The sequence below is a fragment of the Oryx dammah genome, unplaced genomic scaffold (genome assembly GCF_014754425.2).
Source record: "Oryx dammah isolate SB20612 unplaced genomic scaffold, SCBI_Odam_1.1 HiC_scaffold_17, whole genome shotgun sequence".
NCBI lineage: Eukaryota > Metazoa > Chordata > Mammalia > Artiodactyla > Bovidae > Oryx > Oryx dammah.
Genome location: NW_024070201.1, coordinates 51,486,036 through 51,503,868, shown reverse-complemented (window position 1 = coordinate 51,503,868; position 17,833 = coordinate 51,486,036). Strand labels below are relative to the sequence as shown.

The following is a 17,833-nucleotide window of genomic DNA, read 5'->3' as shown; positions in this document are numbered from 1 at the left end:
TTATTTTCTGAAAACCTTTTTGTATGATGGTATTATGTTTTCTTTAAATGTTTGATAGAATTTGCCACCTAACCCATCTGGACCTGAAGCTTTTTGATAACAAATACAATTTTTTTCATAGATATTGGACTTTGGGGATTTTGTTTCATTTTGTTAATTTTGGAAAATTAACTCCTCAGTTTATTTAGAGTTAATATTATACCACTAATATTGTAAGTTCTTGCAACAGTGTTGGCCCATTTTATACCACCTCCATCCTTTATCATTTGTATCACTTTTTATAAAAGTGTTATAGTTTTTGCTTTAGTCAGTCCTCTGCATTTTAAAGACATTAAGAAGAAAAAACAGTCTGTTTATATTTATCCAGCTTTCTACTATATCCAGTGCTCTTCGTTCTTTCCCCAAAATTCAAGTTTCCAAATGATATCCCTCCCCTTCAACTTAAAGAATTTCCTTTAGCCCTTATTATAATACAGATTCACTGGCAATGAATTCTCTTAGTGTTCTTTATACATATGTTAGATTTCTTGGTATTGGATACATCTCTGAGACTCTATCTATTTTTATCTTTTTTCTCTCTGTATTTCAGAATAGATCATTCCTATTGATCTGTCTTCTAGTTCATGGACCCTTTCGTCTCCATTCTGCTATTAAGACCATTCAGTGAATTTTTAATCTCAGATATTGTATTTTTGAGTTCTAAAATTTCCATCTGGTTCTTTTCTATAGTTTCTATTTCTTCTGTGACATGTCTCATCTTTTCTTGCATTCCAAGAGCATTTTTCTTTAAGTCACTTAAAATAGCTCTGTTAAAATCCTTGCTGGCTAGTTCCAGCATCTGGATATGTTAGAGCTGGTCAGCACTCAGTATCCCTGCTCTTGAGAGTGCATCATGCTTCTCCAATTCTTCATTTGTCTGATAATTATGGATTGCGCTGTGGACATGATGAGTGTTTATACTGTGGAGAGCCTGGAATCCGTTTTTTCTCTGGAGAGTGTTTATTTTGTTCTAGTATGTAATTAACTTGGTTGAACTCAGACTATACACGCTGTTTCCTGAGAGGCTTCTCAAATCTCAATTTGTTTTTTTATCCTTAGCTGATTGTCTGTCCCACACTTATGTAGTAGAAGAGTCAGCTAGAGTTTGGGACAGTTGATGGACAGAATGTGGGGTTCTCCCTGTCTAAATCTCCCCTTTCTTGGATGTGTATTCCAGTGGGCATGGTTGCCCTGAATCCTGCGTTCTGTTTCTTCGGGCCATAAGGACTGTGGGATTTCCATTGGTATTTCAGCCACTGCACAAGGCTCTGACTGCTATCTGTTCTCAAAAACCATAAACTTAGGAAATTCATCTGTGCTGGTTCCTTCTCTTAAGTGTTAATTCCCTTTTAGAATCAAATCTGTATTTATTCACTCTCTCGGACTTTAAGGTCTTGTGGATTTTGTTTTTGTTTCTTTGTTTTTTTATTTGGTCTAAGAGGTCACAGTTGTTATCTGTGGGAAGGTCAGATATGGTTGGAATTTTCTTGGCCCATACAGGAAACAGGTGGTACATGATATTTTCTATGCCATTTAAAATTATTTCTTTCTGTTTGCTGGTATAGAGAAATACAGTTGTCTTTTGAACATTGACCTTGTATCAAAAAACTCTTACTATATTCTAGTAATTCTAAAAATTATTTATTCTCTTAGATTTTTTAATATGCCCAATCATTTCATCTGCAAATTATGTGAGTTTCATTTCTTCTCTATTCTTGTACTTTTGGTCTGTTTTTCTTGCTTTATAGATTTGACTAGGACTATAGGATTTTCTGTCTTGCCACCCCATCCCACCCTGCCTTCCTCCTTCTCATTCTCCTCCTCCTTCTAGCTTGCCATTATCAGATTCAGGAAGTTCCTTTCTATTCCTTATGTGCTGAAAGTTGAAAGTTTAAACTTACTTATATATATCTCTTAGGGTTTTGTTCCCTAGAAGCAAAGAGGAATTTCTGTGCAAGTGATTTATAAAAGGAATGCTCGCAGGAGAAACCTGTAAAGGAGTGAGGGAATCAGGATAGGGAAAGGAAAGAACTAAGCAATGATATAATTTCATGTGAAGTTTAATTAATCAAGTTTAATCAGCTTGATTCTGTGCTTTCTGGAGTGTTAATTGCACAATAGAGTTATACTTCTGCACCAAATATCATTAGCTGTTGGCCATGAGGGAAAGGTGTGTATAACTCTCAGGTCTTTTGCATAAGCTGGTTCCAGTCATCCCAAGGAAGTTCTCCAGAGAATGTTGCATGTGAGAACTCATAGCAGTAGTACCTACAGCTCCTAGAAATGGACACAACCATCCATTTAAGAGGATCTCTGGAGAATCTTAATGGGATCTTAGCACACACATCCTGAGTTTTTCTATATTCCTTGTTTACTAAGATTTTATCATATGTAGTGTTTTACTTTATTAGGTAATTTCTCTGTATCTGTTCAGATTATCATTTGATTTTTCTTTTTAAACCTGTCAGTGTTGTGGATAACCTTGATTAATTTTCAGATATTATACCAACACTATATTCTGGCATAAAAACACATTGTCATGATGTATTATTGTTTTTATATATTGCTGGATTTGGTTTGATAGATTTTACTTAGGATTTTTGCTCCTTTGTTCATTGGTGAGGTCAGACAATGATTTTTTTCTTTCTGATGATGTTTGTTGTATCTAGGTTAAGCTAGACACAGGAAAAGAATTGATGGAGGTACACGCTTTTATCTTCTCTGGAAGAGTTCTTTTAAGATTTGAATGATCTATTTCTTAAATATACTTTGGAACTTACCAATAAAATCAACTGAGGCTGGAGCTCTCTTTGTGGGTACATTTTATGGTTTAATCTCTTCATGTTTATAATTCTAATCAAGTTTTTTTTCCCTTGAACAAAATTGTCTATTTGTCTAAAATTTCAAATTAGAGTTTTTGTCTTTTCCAGGAAAGTGGGATTTTTGTGTACCACAATGTGAAGTTGCTGAATCATATGGGTTTTTTTTTTTTCTTCAGTTTTTTAAGGAACCTCCATACTGTTCTCCATCATGCCTGCACCAATTTACATTCCCACCAACAGTGTAGGAGGGTTCCCCTTTCTCCACATCCTTTTCAGAATTTATTACTTGAGAGTTTTTTGGTGATGGCCATTCTGAATAGTGTGAGGTGACACTTCACTGTAGTTTTGATTTGCATTTCTCTGGTGTTTAGAGGTGTTGAGCATCTTTTCAAGTGTCTGTTGGCCATCTGTATGTCTTCTTTGGAGAAATGTCTATTGAGATCCTCTGCACACTTTTTTTATTGCATTTTTACTTGTGTTGATTACAAATATTTTTTCCTCAATTTGTCTTTTGGATCTAAATGTGTAATTTTTATCATGCAGAACATAATTATAATTTTATTGACAGATAATATTTGGCAGATATGTCACACTTAACATTTTCTGTTTGTTGAACATCTTAAAGTGTTTCTGATGTTTGTCCAGTTTTTTTTTTTTTTTGAGAAATAATTGATATACATCACTGTATAAGTTTAAGGGGTACAGGACTTCCCTGGTCCAGTGGTTGAGTCCATGCTTCCACTGCAGGGGGCACAGGTTTAATCCTTGGTTGGGGAACTAAAACCCCACATGTCTCACAGCGATATATGGCATGATGGTTTGATTTACATATATTGTGAAATGATTACCACAGTAGGTTTAGTTAACATCCATCATCTCATATAGATAAAATAGAGTATTTCTGATTTTTTAAAAGCTACTTTAAATAATGCTGAGAGCACTGTTTTGCATGTAGCTTTTTTCCTCTGGTTTACTTCTGTAGCATATGTAAAGATGACATATACATGAGATAAACCTATTTAATTTTTGACCATAGACCATTAGTCAGACCATAATTGTAGCATGATTTCAGAAGAATATGAAAATTGGGCTTTATTAAAAAAGAAAAAAATCCATCTTATTGTTTCCTTTGTTGATAGTTTTCATTCTGATGGGAAAGTTTTTCCTAATTATTGGTAGTATTTTTACTACTTCAAAATATATATTAAACATCAGGCCATGAATCTTTTTCTGGTACAAATTGAATTAAGTATAGTTATAGAATCTCAATTGACAGGATTCTAGATATCATCTTGTTTAAGCTCCTGTTCAGAATTAAAATGTCTAAAATATCACTAATAGGTAACTTCATTGTCAGAATATCCCTAGTATTGGGGACTCTTGTCTTACTTGGGAGCTAGATTCTAAACTCAATAAATAATGAAAATTTCATAAAGTAAAAAATTACTCTTGGAAAACTCTTAAATTGCCTATGAACTATAGAATATGTGACTTCAAGTATCTATCTTTATACAGTAATATATAACAATAATAATGTATATAGTACTTTGGGCTTCCCTGGTGGCTCAGTGGTAAAGAATCCACCTGCCAGTGCAGGAGACACAGGTTTGATCCCTGGGTTGGGAAGATCCCCTGGAGAAAGGAATGGTAACCCACTCCACTTGCCTGTGTAATGTCATGGACAGAGGGCTACAGTCCATGGGGGTTGCAAAAGAGCTGGACATGACTGAGCGACTAAACAACAACATATAGTAATTCACTATATGTAATGGAGCACGTGCACAAAATGTAATTCTTAGCAATGCTTTTGGAGGTAGGGCTAAGTACATATAGTTGACTGTGTGTAAGTTAAGTGTATATGAAACTAATGTAGTACAATATTGTATAATAGAAGGATTTCTAGGTCTAATAATGGCTTCCCTCGTAGCTCAGCTGATAAAGAATCCACCTGCAGTGCAGGAGACCTGGGTTCGATCCCTAGGTTGGGAAGATCCCCTGGAGAAAGGAACAACTACCCACCAGTATTCTAGCCTGGAGAAATCATGTATACTATGACAGAGCCAGACATCCTGGAATGTGAAGTCAAGTGGGCCTTAGGAAGCATCACTGCGAACAAAGCTAATGGAGGTGATGGAATTTCAGATCCCAAAAGATGATGCTGTGAAAGTGCTGCCCTCAATATGCAAGCAAATCTGGAAAACTCAGCAGTGGCCACAGGACTTGAAAAGGTCAGTTTTCATTCTAATCCCAAAGAAAGGCAATGCCAAACAATGTTCAAACTGCTGCACAATTGCACTCATCTCACATGCTAGTAAAGTAATGCCCCAAATTCTCCAAGCCAGGCTCCAGCAATATGTGAACCGTGAACTTCCTGATGTTCAAGCTGGATCTAGAGAAGGCAGAGGAACCAGAGATCAAATTGCCAACATCCGCTGGATCATTGAAAAAGCGAGAGTTCCAGAAAAATATCTACTTCTGCTTTATTGACTACACCAAAGCCTTTGACTGTGTGGATCACAACAAACTGTGGAAAATTCTGAAAGAGATGGCAATACCAGACCACCTGACCTGCCTGCTGAGAAACCTGTATGTAGTTCAGGAAGGAACAGTTAGAACTGGACATGGAACAACAGACTGGTTCCAAATCTGGAAAGGAGTACATCAAGGCTGTATGTTGTCACTCTGCTTATTTTACTTATATGCAGAGTACATCATGAGAAACACTGGGCTGGATGAAGCACAAGCTGGAATCGAGATTGCCGAGAGAAAGATCAATTACCTCAGATAGGCAGATGACACCACACTTACAGCAGAAAGTGAAGAACTAAAGAGCCTCTTGATGAAAGTGAAAGAGGAGAGTGAAAAACTTGGCCTAAAGCTCAACATTCAGAAAACGAAGATCATGGCATCTGGTCACATCACTTCATGGCAAATAGATGGGAAAACAATGGAAACAGTAACAGACTTTATTTTGGGGGGCTCCAAAATCACTGCAAATGTTGATTTCAGCCATGAAATTAAAAGATGCTTGCTGTTTGGAAGAAAAGCTATGACCAACCTAGACAGCATATTAAAAAGCAGAGGCATTACTTTACCAACAGAGGTCCATCTAGTCAAAGCTATAGTTTTTCCAGTAGTCATGTTTGGTTGTGAGAGTTGGATCATAAAGGAAGCTGAGTGCCGAAGAATTGATGCTTTTGAACTGTGGTGTTGGAGAAGACTCTTAAGAGTCCCTTGGACTGCAAGGAGATCCAACCAGTCCATTCTAAAGGAAATCAGTCCTGAATATTCATTGGAAGGACTGATGCTGAAGCTGAAACTCCAATACTTTGGCCACTTGATGCAAAGAACCGACTCACTGGAAAAGACCCTGATGCTGGGAAAGATTGAAAGCAGGAGGAGAAGGGGATGACAGAGGATGAGATGGGTGGATGGCATCACCGACTCGACGGACATGAGTTTGAGTAGGCTCCAGGAGTTGGTTTTTTACAGGGAAGTCTGGCATCCTGCAGTCCATGGGGGTCGCAAAGGGTCAGATGACTGAGCGACTGCACTAAGTATATTCCTTGTATGAAATATTGTATTTTTCATATATATTTTCCATCCATATGTATGAAATGTTATGTTGCTCTGTATCATTTTTTGGTATCCTATGCATTTTTATTTTTTGTGTCATGTATACGTATCCCATCTAACATGCTGTACATTCGGTGCACCTTATTTGAAAGGTAGGATGTTTAGTTCCTCATCTGACACCTGGGGAGACTTTTGTAACTGTCTCCAGAAATACAGAACAGTGGAAGTGAAGCTTCCTGACTTTCTTTTTTTGATGTTGTTTTTTAATATTTATTATTTATTTATTTGGCCTTCCCAGGTGGTGCTAGTGGTAAAGAACTCACCTTCCGACACAAGAGACATGGGTTCAATCCGTGGGTCAAGAAGATCCCCTGGAGAAGGAAGTGGCGACCCACTCCAGTATTCTTGCCTGGAAAATCCCATGGACAGAGGAGCCTGTTGGGTTAGAGTCCGTGGGGTCACAAAGAGTCAGACATGACTGAGCGACTGAGCACAGCACATTTATTTATTTGGCTTCACCTGATTTTTAGCTGTAACATGTGGGATCTTTAGTCACAGCATGAGAACTCTTAGTTGCAGTTTGTGGGATCTAGTTCCCCAACCAGGGATTGAACCCAGGCCCCCTGCATTGGAAGTGTGGAGTCTTAGCCACTGGAGCACCAGGGAAGTCCTTGAAGCTTCCTGACTTCCAAAGCTAGATCATAAAAGGTAATGTACTTCCCCCTGGCTTGCTTGTTCTTGAGATACTTGCCCTTGGAGCCATGTCACATATAGTGACCAGTATAAATATACAGTTGACAGCCCCAGCTAGCCCCGTCCTGGCTGTGCCCTTTCTAATTCATGACCCCTAGAAACTATGAGAAATAAATGACTATTGATTAAGCCACTAAGTTTGGAGTGGTTTGTTACCCCTGCCATTGTAATTATTATACCCTCCCTTCCCAGCACTGGGCTGACAATTTTGAAAACTCTTAATAAAATTTCTAAGTGAAAAATGGTATCTTATTTCAATTTTTATTTCCTTGATTACTGGAAGAAGCTATTGGGTAGGGAGGTAATAGTTGGCATGCTAGCTATAGATGCCATTTCAAACTTAATAAATAAGTCTAATGCTGAAGCCATTATTTCTCTACCCTCAACTTGATCTTCACCCTTTTTCCTCCAATTTCTACTCATATTTCAGCTCAGATATTACTTCTTCCAGTTAGCTTTCCCTGGCTCTGCTCTCTGTCTTTCAATCCATTCTGGGTTAGAGGCTTATCTTATGTGCTCCTGTAGAACCCTGTTACTTACTCCTATTTTAATACTTTTTATATTTGATGTGGTAATTACCCTTTTACTTGTTGTTATGCTTCAGTAGATCTTGAACTTTACAAGAGCAGAGACACTATCTTCTTGTTCCCTATAGCGTTTGCTGTGCCTAGCATATAGTGTGTGCTTAAAAAGGAGATATTTTTAATTAATTCAACAAACATTTGAGTGTCTACCGGGTACCAGTAGACACTGGTTCTTGATAGTGAAAATACATTAATAATTAAAACAAAGTAATATTTTGATTGATCACAAATAGTATATATCTGTGATTTAATTTAACCTCAAAGATAACATGAAATTATTTTTCCAAAGACCTTTATCTTAAAAAATATATCCACTTAATTAGAAAATTCATTTCAATTGGGAATTCTATTTGATCGCATGGTTACTTAAACGTGTTCTAATATTCTTTCTCTAATATTTATGTTCCCTGAAAGAACATGGCTATTTTGTCACTATTTATGATTCTGAGTCAACACATCCTCTGTGTACAAGGTACAAGTTAGCTACTCTGACAGATATAAGGTTATTGAAAATATGGTCACTGCTGTCAACTATGAAGCTACCACCATTATGTAGCTGGGCTTCCCTGGTGGTAAAGAATCCACCTGCCAATGCAGGAGACCTGTGTTCATCTCTAGGATGGGGAGATTCCCCTGGAGAAAGAAATGGCAACCCACTCCAGTATTCCTGCCTGGGAAATCCCATGGACAGAGGAGCCTGGCAGGCTACAGTCCACGGGGTGGCAAAAAGTTGGACACAGCTTAGCAACTGAGCACATGCCACCATTATGTAAGTGATTACTCTTTTTAAGGAAATTTTTACTATCATCTGTTAACTTTTATTTTAATACTTTGAGTGACATTGCATTTGGGATTGTAGCAAAAATATAAGCATAGTTATTTTCCCCATAATGTTTGCAAAATAAAGACTTTGATGAATGTTGATTTAATGTATTAATGGCAAGAAGAATGCTTAGATAGGTAGGAGAAGGAGAAATGATAGGGGATGGAATTCAGTGTATTGAAAAACTATTTTATTGGGAGTCAAGAAGGCTCAACCTTATTTCACATTAGGACACAACCATCACCTACTATATTAGGGTACAGTCAAAAGTGTGTAGCAAAGACTATGAAATATAATGGTTCAAAGCAGAGAGAAAATAATTTCTCTTATAACTTTCAGAGGTTAGTGGCTGACCAGGGCTGGTGGAGGGGACCTGTGCCATCCTCAAAATGTGACTGCCATTTCTGATCCAAAATGACTTCAACCTATGGGAAGAAGAATAAGATTTAGGAGAGTGTACACTTAATCCTTTTCAGGGAAAGACCTGAAAATGGAACATACCATTCCCGCTTTCATGTCATTGGCCAGAGTTTAGTCACATGGTCACACTTATCTATAAGGTAGACTAAGTATAGCCCTTAGCCAGGCTGCTGTGTAAGTACCCAACTGTATGATTAAAGGAGAGAGAAATATTGGCAGATATCTAGCAATTGGGTGCTATTACCAATCTGGGATCCTCAAATTCCTGACTTAACTGTCAACCTTGTAAAACACCTTCGGAAACTTACACGTGTCTGTTTATCATCCATTTGAAATACTAAGTTCTCTTTGTTTTTGATTGAAATTAGGAGTGTATATGGTAGTACTTGAGGAGGGCATGGCATTCCCACTCCAGTATTCTTGCCTGGAGAATCCCCATGGAGAGAAGAGCCTGGCAGGCTATAGTCCATGTGGTCGCAAAGAGTCAGACACGACTGAGCAACTAAGCACATGGTAGTACTTAAGATGCATTTAATTTTTAGCAATTGGCAACTGTCCTTGATTTAAATTTTTAAAATTAGCTGATGTATTTTGTTGGACAAAAATATTTCCAAGTATGAACTTCATTGGAGAAATAATTAAATAGAGAGCAATGAAGAAGTTAAACTGTTGAGTAGATTCCGAAGTGAATCTAACAATCAAAATGTTAGAGTTTGAAGGGATCTTTTCTTTCTTTTTTTAAAAAAATGCATATAGAGAAGCTATATACCAGAATGAGGTCTTTTCAGATTAAATTCCAACCCCTAAATTGTACTGATGAGCTTCAGAGAGAAGTGACCTGTCCGAGGGCTCATAGTTTATTCGATAAAAGAGACTGAGTAAAGAACTCAAGGCTTTTAAGTTTTAATCTGTTAAAGAAACTGACAACGATATGGAAAGAGTAAGCTCAGCCAGGATACTACATAAGCTCTGAAGATACAAAGTGAAGTAATTTCTTTCAGTCTACCACCCCAAAAAAGTTTTGAGTGGTATTGATATTCCTCTGTGAATACTAAGCTAGGGCAGGTTAACTGTAGTAGCAAATACTCCAAAAGGAGGTAGAGGGGAATTTTGCTCTGTGAATCACCTATTCCGTCTTGATGCTACGTACTCCTGTAAGTCCTTGGAGCCCTCTCTTTTGTGGGTTGATGGGGAAAGAGAGGATGGGGGAGGGGGCAGAGGTGGCTGGTGGTAAGGGAGTGTTTAATGGCCTGGATTGACACACATCTCTTTTACTCAGATCTGTTGAGCAAAACTCTGTCACATGATCTCATGTAACTCTAAGGGAGGCTGGAAGATATATTCTATCTGTGTGCCCAGGAAGAAGAGCAGAACATCATTTCTATTTCTTACAAGAGAGGACACTAGAGTAAAATTATCTGTTCAAAGTACTAGTAAGAGATGCTACTGACTGGAGATTTAATATAGTCCCTCACATGATCTCTTACTGTAGAGCTTGAAAAGATAGTCTAAAAAGTTATCACACTCTACTGAGAATATAAGGTCTAGGAGGAGGTCAAGTGATTTGTTCTGGATTATCTAGCTAACCATTTGCAGACCCAAGATCAGGACCACTCTTCGTAGAATCATAAGGTCTGTGGTCTCTTCATTACCCTGCAATGACCTCCTGAACTAGTTGACCAGCAGTTGGGTTCTTCATTTGTCAAAAAAGGTGAGATGTATCAGAATAAATGAAACAGTAACTATTTGAAATGTTTTATTTTGATTACCTTATATGAGAAATATTTTTATTTAAACCTTTATAGAGATATATATTACTATGTCACTGAATAGTCACCTTCAATTAGTTTATATGCTTTGTGATTAAAAAAAACAAGAGTTAAAAAAAGACTTTATGTAATCTTAAGCTTTGAAATAAACTGATTGTTTTTATATTTCACACTAATCTTGGCATAATCAATATTATATTTAAATGGTAACAATGTATTTTTTAAATTTATTTTCTACTTTTGGAGTAGTTAGCATCTTTATTTATTGGATATGACTTTTATATTCACTTAGTGATTATTATTCAGATTTTATTAAGCCAGTTATTAAGTAAATATCATTTTTTATGACAAGTGTAATCATTCAAGTTTTTTCCTAAACCAATTTAGTTTACATTTATTTCCATAATTTTTTAAAGATGGAGAAATTAAATTTAGAATTAAACCAAGATTAAAGAGAAGAAAATTATTGCTTTAACAAGAGTGTATTTTGGACTCAGTCAGGAAGCATCTGGTTTAGAAAACATGTTCTGCTTCAGGACTCTACACTTGGATCTCCAAGCTGGCTGACCCTCAGAAGTAAATGTCAGTTACATTTACTCTTCAGATTTTCAGATTGCAGTTTCCTGTTTTAACTTGTCTAGAAATAAACTAGAAAAAAAATAATTTTTTTCTCTGTAGTTAATATAAAACTGATGTTTACTGTTTAGACACTCATCTCTGTCAGAAACATTTTAAAGTGTTATTTACAGTTTTGTAATTTTAGGTATATTTGAGTTTTTAAAAAATCAATTTTATATATTGTTTCCTATTTAGATGCTTAACAATATTAAGATTTGGAATTGTTGAAATATCTATTCTTTCTTCAAATTACAGGCTTCCTAAGAACCAAGAATTAGGTTAGAATTGATTGTGATATATAACAGAAAATACTTTTAGGCTTTATTCTAGTAGTTGTGCAATTAAATATTAGGAAGTGTACTCAGTAACCTAATAGCATTAATGTCTGGTGATCATTTTTATATTTATATAGCTATAATAAAAAGGAATATTGTTTGCTTTGTAGCTGGAGTTAATTATTGTTAGAAGTATTACTAACCTGCCCTACATAATTATTTTGTTTATAGTGAAATGGTACAGGCTTTAGAAATAGAGGAAAACAATAGAATAGGAACGACTAGCGATCTCTTCAAGAAAATTAGAGATACCAAGGGAACATTTCATGCAAAGATGGGCTTGATAAAGGACAGAAATGGTCTGGACCTAACAGAAGCAGAAGATACTAAGAAGTGGCGGCAAGAATACACAGAAGAACTATACAAAAAAGATCTTCATGACCCAGATAACCACAATGGTGTGATCACTCATCTAGAGCCAGACATCCTGGAATGTGAAATCAAGTGGGTTTTAGGAAGCGTCACTATGAACAAAACTAGTGGAGGTGATGGAATTCCAGTTGAGCTATTTCAAATCCTAAAAGATGATGCGGTGAAAGTGTTGCACTCAGTATGCCAGCAAATTTGGAAAACTCAGCAGTGGCCACAGGACTGGAAAAAGTTTTCATTCCAATCCCAAAGAAAGGCAATGCCAAAGTATACTCAAACTACCTCACAAATGCACTCATCTCACATGCTAGTAAAGTAATGCTCAAAATTCTCCAAGCCAGGCTTCAGCAATATGTGAACCGTGAACTTCCAGATATTCAAGCTGGATTTAGAAAAGGCAGAGGAACCAGAGATCAAATTGCCAACATCTGCTGGATCATCGAAAAAGCAAGAGAGTTCCAGAAAAACATCTGTTTTATTGACTGTGCCAAAGCCTTTGACTGTGTGCATCACAACAAACTGTGGAAAATTCTGAAAGAGATGGGAATACCAGACCACCTGACCTGCCTCTTGAGAAATCTGTATGCAGGTCAGGAAGCAACAGTTAGAACTGGACATGGAACAACAGACTAGTTCCACATCAGAAAAGGAGTACATCAAGGCTGTATATTGTCACCCTGCTTATTTAACTTCTATGCAGAGTACATCATGAGAAACGCTGGGCTGGGTGAAGCACAACCTGGAATCAAGATTGCCGAGAGAAATATCAATAACCTCAGATATGCAGATGACACCACCCTAACGGCAGAAAGTATAGAACTAAAGAGCCTCTTGATGAAAGTGAAAGAGGAGCATGAAAAAGTTGCCTTAGAGCTCAACATTCAGAAAACTAAGATTATGGCATCCGGTCCCATCACTTCATGGGAAATAGATGGGGAAACAATGGAAACAGTGATAGACTTTATTTTTTTGGGCTCCAAAATCACTGCAGATGGTGACTGCAGCCATGAAATAAAAAGACACTTGCTCCTTGGAAGAAAAGCTATGACCAACCTAGACAGCATATTAAAAGGCAGAGACATTACTGGCAAAGGTCTGTCTAGTCAAAGCTATGGTTTTTCCAGTAGTCATGTATGGATGTGAGAGTTGGACTATAAAGAAAGCTGAGCACCAAAGAATTGATGCTTTTGAACTGTGGTGTTGGAGAAGACTCTTGAGAGTCCCTTGGACTGTAAGGAGATCCAACCAGTCCATCCTAAAGTAGATCAGTCCTGGGTGTTCATTGGAAGGACTGATGCTGAAGCTGAACTCCAATACTTTGGCCACCTGATATGAAGAACCAACTCAGAAAAGACCCTGATGCTGGGAAAGATTGAAGGTGGGAGGAAAAGGGGATGACAGAGGATGAGATGGTTGGATGACATCACTGACTCAATGGATATGAGTTTGAGTAGGCTCCAGGAGTTGGTGATGGACAGGGAGGCCTGACATCCTGCAGTCCATGGGATCAGAAAGAGTCAGATACAACTGAGCAACTCAAACTGAACTGAACAGGCTTTAGAGCCGGATCAACCTGGATTCAGTTCCTGTCTAGACTGGCAAAATTAGCTCAGTGTTACGAGGCTCCCTCTCTAAATCTTAATCTCTTCATCAATATGATGGTAATAATACTACTGGCAGTAAGATACTGCAATGGATATTCTTGTATGAATGAATCTTGTTCATTTGAACATATTACTGTGGACAGAGAAATCTATGGGTCAAAGGCATATGCAGTTTGATATTGATAATTGCTGCAAAATCTTTCTAAAAAGCCTATCCTAATTTCAGTGTAACTAACTGTGTGATACTGCCTTGTACCCTGTATAGTACTGGAGTTTTTCAGTCTTTTCATTTTTGTGTTTCCTTTTCTTTTTTTTATTTAAAAATTTTATTTTTACTTTATTTTACTTTACAATACTGTATTGGTTTTGCCATACATTGACATGAATCCACCACGGGTGTACATGAGTTCCCAAACATGAACCCGCCTCCCACCTCCCAACCCCATATGATCTCTCTGGATCATCCCCGTGCACCAGCCCCAAGCATCCTGTATGTTTCAATGCCATTCTCCCAAATCATCCCACCCTCTCCCTCTCCCTCAGAGTCCAAAAGTCCGCTCTACACATCTGTGTCTCTTTTGCTGTCTCGCATACAGGGTCATCATTACCATCTTTCTAAATTCCATATATATGTGTTAGTACTTCACTCTGTATATTCGGCTCCAGTTTCATCCATCTCATTAGAACTGATTCAAATGTGTTCTTTTTAATGGCTGAGCAATACTCCATTGTGTATATGTACCACAGCTTTCTTATCCATTCATCTGCTGATGGACATCTAGGTTGTTTCCATGTCCTGGCTATTATAAACAGTGCTGCGATGAACATTGGGGTACATGTGTCTCTTTCTATTCTGGTTTCCTCAGTGTGTATGCCCAGCAGTGGGATTGCTGGGTCATAATTTTTAAATGTTGCTGCTACTACTGCTGCTAAGTCACTTCAGTCGTGTCTGACTCTGTGCGACCCCATAGACAGCAGCCCACCAGGCTTCCCGGTCCCTGGGATTCTCCAGGCAAGAACACTGGAGTGGGTTGCCATTTCGTTCTCCAATGCATGAAAGTGAAAAGTGAAAGTGAAGTTGCTCAGTCGTGTCTGACTCTTAGCGACCCCATGGACTGCAGCCCACCAGGCTCCTCCATCCATGGGATTTTCCAGGCAAGAGTACTGGAATGGGGTGCCACTGCCTTCTCCAATGTTAATCCTCTTCAAATCTCTTTGACTTCTGTATCAAATTTGGTGGTATAATACAGACATTGGAATAATATATAGTAGCCCAGATAATTTTATTGTTTTATTGTTTTATTTTATTGTTTGGATTTTTTTCTTAATAGCTATTCATATTTTAAAAGTAACTCTGTTAGTTTGTGTCATTTATGAAATAGAGACTGCTTAAGTCAAGGCATGCTCACACACTCTCTCTCTATATATATATATGTATATATACATTTTTATCATCCATCTAGTTTAAGCAGATTACAATTTCAGTTAATCAAAATTTCCATGTCTTCTCATTAGTTTTTGGCATGTATCCCAATAACTTTAATTTTCACTATTAGTAGAATACTTTTTTGTTTAAATTATATATTAACATGATTTTATTTCTCTATAAGTGCAAATATAGTATCTTTCATATGTCTTGGCTTATCATTCTGAATATTCATTATCATTGTATAGATTGTAGATATAGACAAACTAAGAAGTTAGTAGGGACTCAATCCATATTATGTATGGTAATGGCAGAGAGAAGTTATGTTTTACCTTATTTTCTTACTTTTGACTCTTTCTCCTAAAAATAAACTGCTGGAAAATTCCATTTAAGTTTTATTCTTTTTTTTAAATTTTATTTATTTTTTATTTTACTTTACAATTCTGTATTGGTTTTGCCATACATTAAAGTTTTATTCTTATTTATAATTACATTTCTATTTAAAACTTGCTACTCATTTGTGAAGCACTATTTTCAGTTATAGGCATCCTGAGCTTTATGAAAATAACTTGAAGTATGTGCTAATGAAATAGGAATCCTAAAATGAAGATGTTGGCAAGTCTTGCTTCACAAGCCAAGTTTGAACTGAATTTTCATTCTCATTCTTAATCAACTCCATATTTAAACTTAAGACCTTTTTATAGTCAGTTTTTTTTTGCTATAGATAAATTGAACAGTTTTCTGTGATTTTAAAGAGCAGTAAGGCTTATCTGTGACTTCCCAGTTGGTGCAGTGATAAAGAATCCACCTGCCAGTGCAGGAAATGCAAGAGACACGGGTTCAGTCTCTGGCGGGGGGAAGAGCCCCCCCGAGGAATAAATGGCAACTCACTCCAGTATTCTTGCCTGGAAAACCCCATGGACAGAGGAGCCTGGCAGGGTATAGTCTGGGGTGTCAAAGAGTCGGACATGACTGAGAACACACACACGCACACACACACTCACACACACAAGGCTTATCTGATCATTTTGAATTATAGATGTTTAGGAAGTATTTAATAGGCATGTTGTAATTACATTTATTTAATAGCTCCCACATTTCTTTTAAAACTTAGCATAGTTGGTAATAATTGATGTCATTTTTTACTAATTTTATTTTGGGTCCATAGCTCTTAAGGTTGTCAGCTTGTTAAAATTTTCTTAAATATAGTATTTTAAAAATAGGATTAAAGATATATAAACCACCCTCATTAGGGTCTGGGCACTTTAGGGACTCAGTAAATAGCAGGTGTTTTTTTATTACTGTTGCTGTGGTTCAGTTGCTCAGTCATGTCCAACTCTTTGTGACCCCATGGGCTGCAGGATGCCAGGCTTCCCTCTATGCTAATATATTTATAGTAAATGCAGAACCTTGTAATCTATGAATAAAACTTACTAGCTGCTCAGAAGGGCTTCCTATTAGAACTCTACTTGTGATTCTGATTAAGTTTTAATGCATCTTTTTTTAAATAGAATCCAAAAACAAGAGAGCAAATTGAAAATCTGTTAAGGAATGGGATGAACAAGGAGCTGCGAGATAGGCTTTGTTGCCGAATGACTTTTGGAACTGCAGGACTTCGTTCTGCTATGGGGGCAGGATTTTGCTATATTAATGATCTTACAGTAATACAGTCAACACAGGTAAGTATTATTATTATATGTGTACTTTTGTCACTTTTTTGCTTTATAAATTAGGTTTTTTAAAAAAGTAGTAAAAAAGCTTTATATCCAGCAAGATACTTTCTTATAAATGAAAAATGTAATATAAATTCTGACCTTTGGTCTTACACAAGACTCATCTTAGAGGTCATGTATGTATCTTTAGGGTCACAGACTGACGTTCTGGTTATTTTGGTTGCCATCGTCAACTTCTTGACAGTATTACTTTGCATTTCAAACCAGGAAATGGTTATTGACATTTTCATTTAATACAAAGAAGCAAACTTAGATAGAAAGTGATCTGTTTTGGCATGTGGCCACTGATAAAGGTTAACCAGAGTATTTGGAAATTTTAGTTGAAAATATTTCCCTTTAACATGGCTTTCCATATAATTTGAGAGTTAAGACAGTGTTGATATGATTCCATTTGTTTTATTTCTCCCCATTTTTATGCAATTTATTCTAGAAAGAATTCTCTTTCCAGTGAATCATCTTTAACTGTTTCAGGGAACTCCACTTTGGAGGCCAAAATACATTTAGCATATACTAAAAATAGTCCTAAACTACAGAATTGCTCAATAGATATGATTCTAATCAATACTGGCAAATAATAAATCTTATTCTGAGGAAATTCTTTAAATTCAATGGCTAATGCAGGGGTTTGGGAACAAATAATGACAAGATGACTGAACAGTAGGATGCTTGCTAGCTCCTGTCCCCATCCCCTTTCTTTTCCTGGTTCAGAAAAGCTTCAGTTAGATCTTTCTGACATGTTGGGATTCCTCATAAGATTTCATTTTGACTGAAGATTCCTTGACTTTACAAAAAGGAGTGGAGCAGGTGTTTGAAAGTCAATTTCTACAGAAGTGCAAATTTTTACAGGAGCTGAGATTCCAATATTTGAAGTAGAAAAGCCAGATTGAATCTGATTCTTAAACTCTAGCTTTTTTTCAGAACCTAGGTATAGTGGGATAAGATAAGATGGATTTTTACACCAA

The 17,833-nt window shown here is 36.8% G+C and overlaps 1 protein-coding gene across 1 annotated transcript in view; it reads left to right on the top strand.

The window, feature by feature from the left end:
• PGM2L1 (phosphoglucomutase 2 like 1) overlaps window positions 1-17,833 on the top strand; it is a 60,253-nt gene that overhangs the window by 13,885 nt on the left and 28,535 nt on the right. Inside the window, exon 2 of the mRNA XM_040258824.1 lies at window positions 16,650-16,817. Coding sequence (XP_040114758.1) covers window positions 16,650-16,817 — 168 coding nt within the window. The remainder of the gene's footprint in view (window positions 1-16,649; window positions 16,818-17,833) is intronic.